The following is a 1813-nucleotide window of genomic DNA, read 5'->3' as shown; positions in this document are numbered from 1 at the left end:
AACTTTTTCTTCATTTTGTTGTTTCACGGAGATACGAACCAACGTACTCCGAATTCCGAATGGTTGTTACGCACCGGTATTGCAAGTCGTTTCGTGAATATCCGTGATTTGTCACATGATTGTTCTATTTCTAGGCACTTTCTAGGCACAAATATCAAAGCACATTCAAAACATGAAATTCTGAAAAACTAAGAGTTCTTAAGCCAATTAAATCGCTTATGTCAAGGTACCCATTAAACTTTTTTTTATATTTTACTTCAATATTTGTCAACTTTTATTTACTTTTACAGATGCTTAAGAAAATCAAATAATGAAACAGTCGCTAAAAGTATCCCTGTGGCGGATAACTGATATGCTGCTCCTCCTGCGCATTCGCATGTGTACGAGCTGCATAAATTAGTGCAGCAATGAAGGCGCTATTATTCAACACCATCGACATGATAGTTGCCATCTTCAGCATAGGCAATAGGAATGGCAGCACAGTACCCATCAGAATAGCTGGCATAACCATTACCGGCACGGCCATTTGTAGGATGGTGCTTTTGTAGGAGGAGAAGGAGGAATTCTTTTTATTCTTGCGGCGTATACCACCACCACCAACGGCATTTCCAGCGCCACCTAAACCAGCTTCGCCTTGCTTTGTGTGCGCAAACTCATCGACTTGGGTTTCTGTCACATCCGCTATGCCCAGAGTTTCATCGATTTCCTCAACAAGGTTTGAAGCGCGACCACTCGCATGCACGTCTTGTTTCTTTGATTCTATGGATGCATAAAACAAAAGACAAAGTACAAAAGTTAAGAATTTTCTGAATTTTAGGTTTGCTGCTGTTCTATAAGCAACTCACTTTTGCTCTTCTTCAGCGTGAAGTTCAACTTATTGTCACGGCTCGGCACAATTTTTACCATAATCCCCGGCAGGAAATGCAGTTTGATATCGCGATGCTTGAAGAATCGTTGAAATTTCGAAACCAAATATTGATTCAGCTTCTCATCCGACATATCAGAGTATTTGTTATTCACCAGACTGCCCACACTGTCCTCCGAGTCGAAGAATTGATCGAGAAAATCGCGTGTCAAGTTGCCTGTGTGGCTGAAACTCTTGCGTTCCTCCATTTTCTGCAGTACAAACAATTTCGTGCAACGCAAAATGCTAAAGTCCCGTAAGCATTCGTAGACGCGCATTGGTAGAGACGCCTGAAAGTATGGCACGCTTTTAACCAGCTTTCTAGTGTGGCGTGCAGCCGAAGCGGTGGCTGCAGCGTCGGCTTTGCTGCTGCTGCTGCTATTATTAAACGCTTCGCTATGCTGGTCGCTTGGCGGCGTGGGCGCGCTATCATTCAAACGCTCTTGATTGGTGGAAGCGATTAGCCCAACAACAGTAATAAAAACCAAAATGAGGGAGTAGTAAGTTGGTTGAGAAATTTTGCACGCCATGTTTTAAAGCAATCGCCCAAATGCTCAGTACTGAATTTATTTCTGCTATAAATAAGAAATGAGTGATAAGTAGAATCAACTATCGCTCGCTTTGCCGCGTTACAATTCTGTTGCACTTCTGTGCTCTTTTGTGCGCGATCAGCGACTGATGCGGTCAATTGTGCAGCGCGCCAGCAAACCCCAAATGTTGCAGTTCTTTGATATTCATGATCGAGATTTCTAGCCGGAAATTCTAGACTTTCTTGTTGGTGGCGAAACTAAAACGGCATTCGACTCTGCCAAGAAAACTCACTGCTACTACAGCACTGAACATATGTATGTATGTATCTGCCATGCAATACCGTTTTAATGGGGTTCTTGGAAGGAATCTAGTTCAGCA

The 1813-nt window shown here is 42.8% G+C and overlaps 1 protein-coding gene across 1 annotated transcript; it reads right to left on the bottom strand.

Annotated features, from left to right (window-relative positions):
- Positions 1 to 322: 322 nt before the first annotated feature.
- LOC129236271 (uncharacterized) lies at positions 323 to 1434 on the bottom strand. The gene is made up of 2 exons (XM_054870560.1): positions 846 to 1434; positions 323 to 759 (listed from the first exon to the last, which is right to left on the bottom strand). Exons 1-2 carry the CDS (start codon positions 1432 to 1434, stop codon positions 323 to 325), a joined length of 1026 nt encoding a protein of 341 aa, XP_054726535.1.
- Positions 1435 to 1813: the final 379 nt, after the last annotated feature.

This window comes from Anastrepha obliqua, chromosome 1 (genome assembly GCF_027943255.1).
Source record: "Anastrepha obliqua isolate idAnaObli1 chromosome 1, idAnaObli1_1.0, whole genome shotgun sequence".
Lineage (NCBI taxonomy): Eukaryota > Metazoa > Arthropoda > Insecta > Diptera > Tephritidae > Anastrepha > Anastrepha obliqua.
Note: the sequence above shows the minus strand (reverse complement) of the source record. Positions and strands in the feature narration are given on the sequence as shown.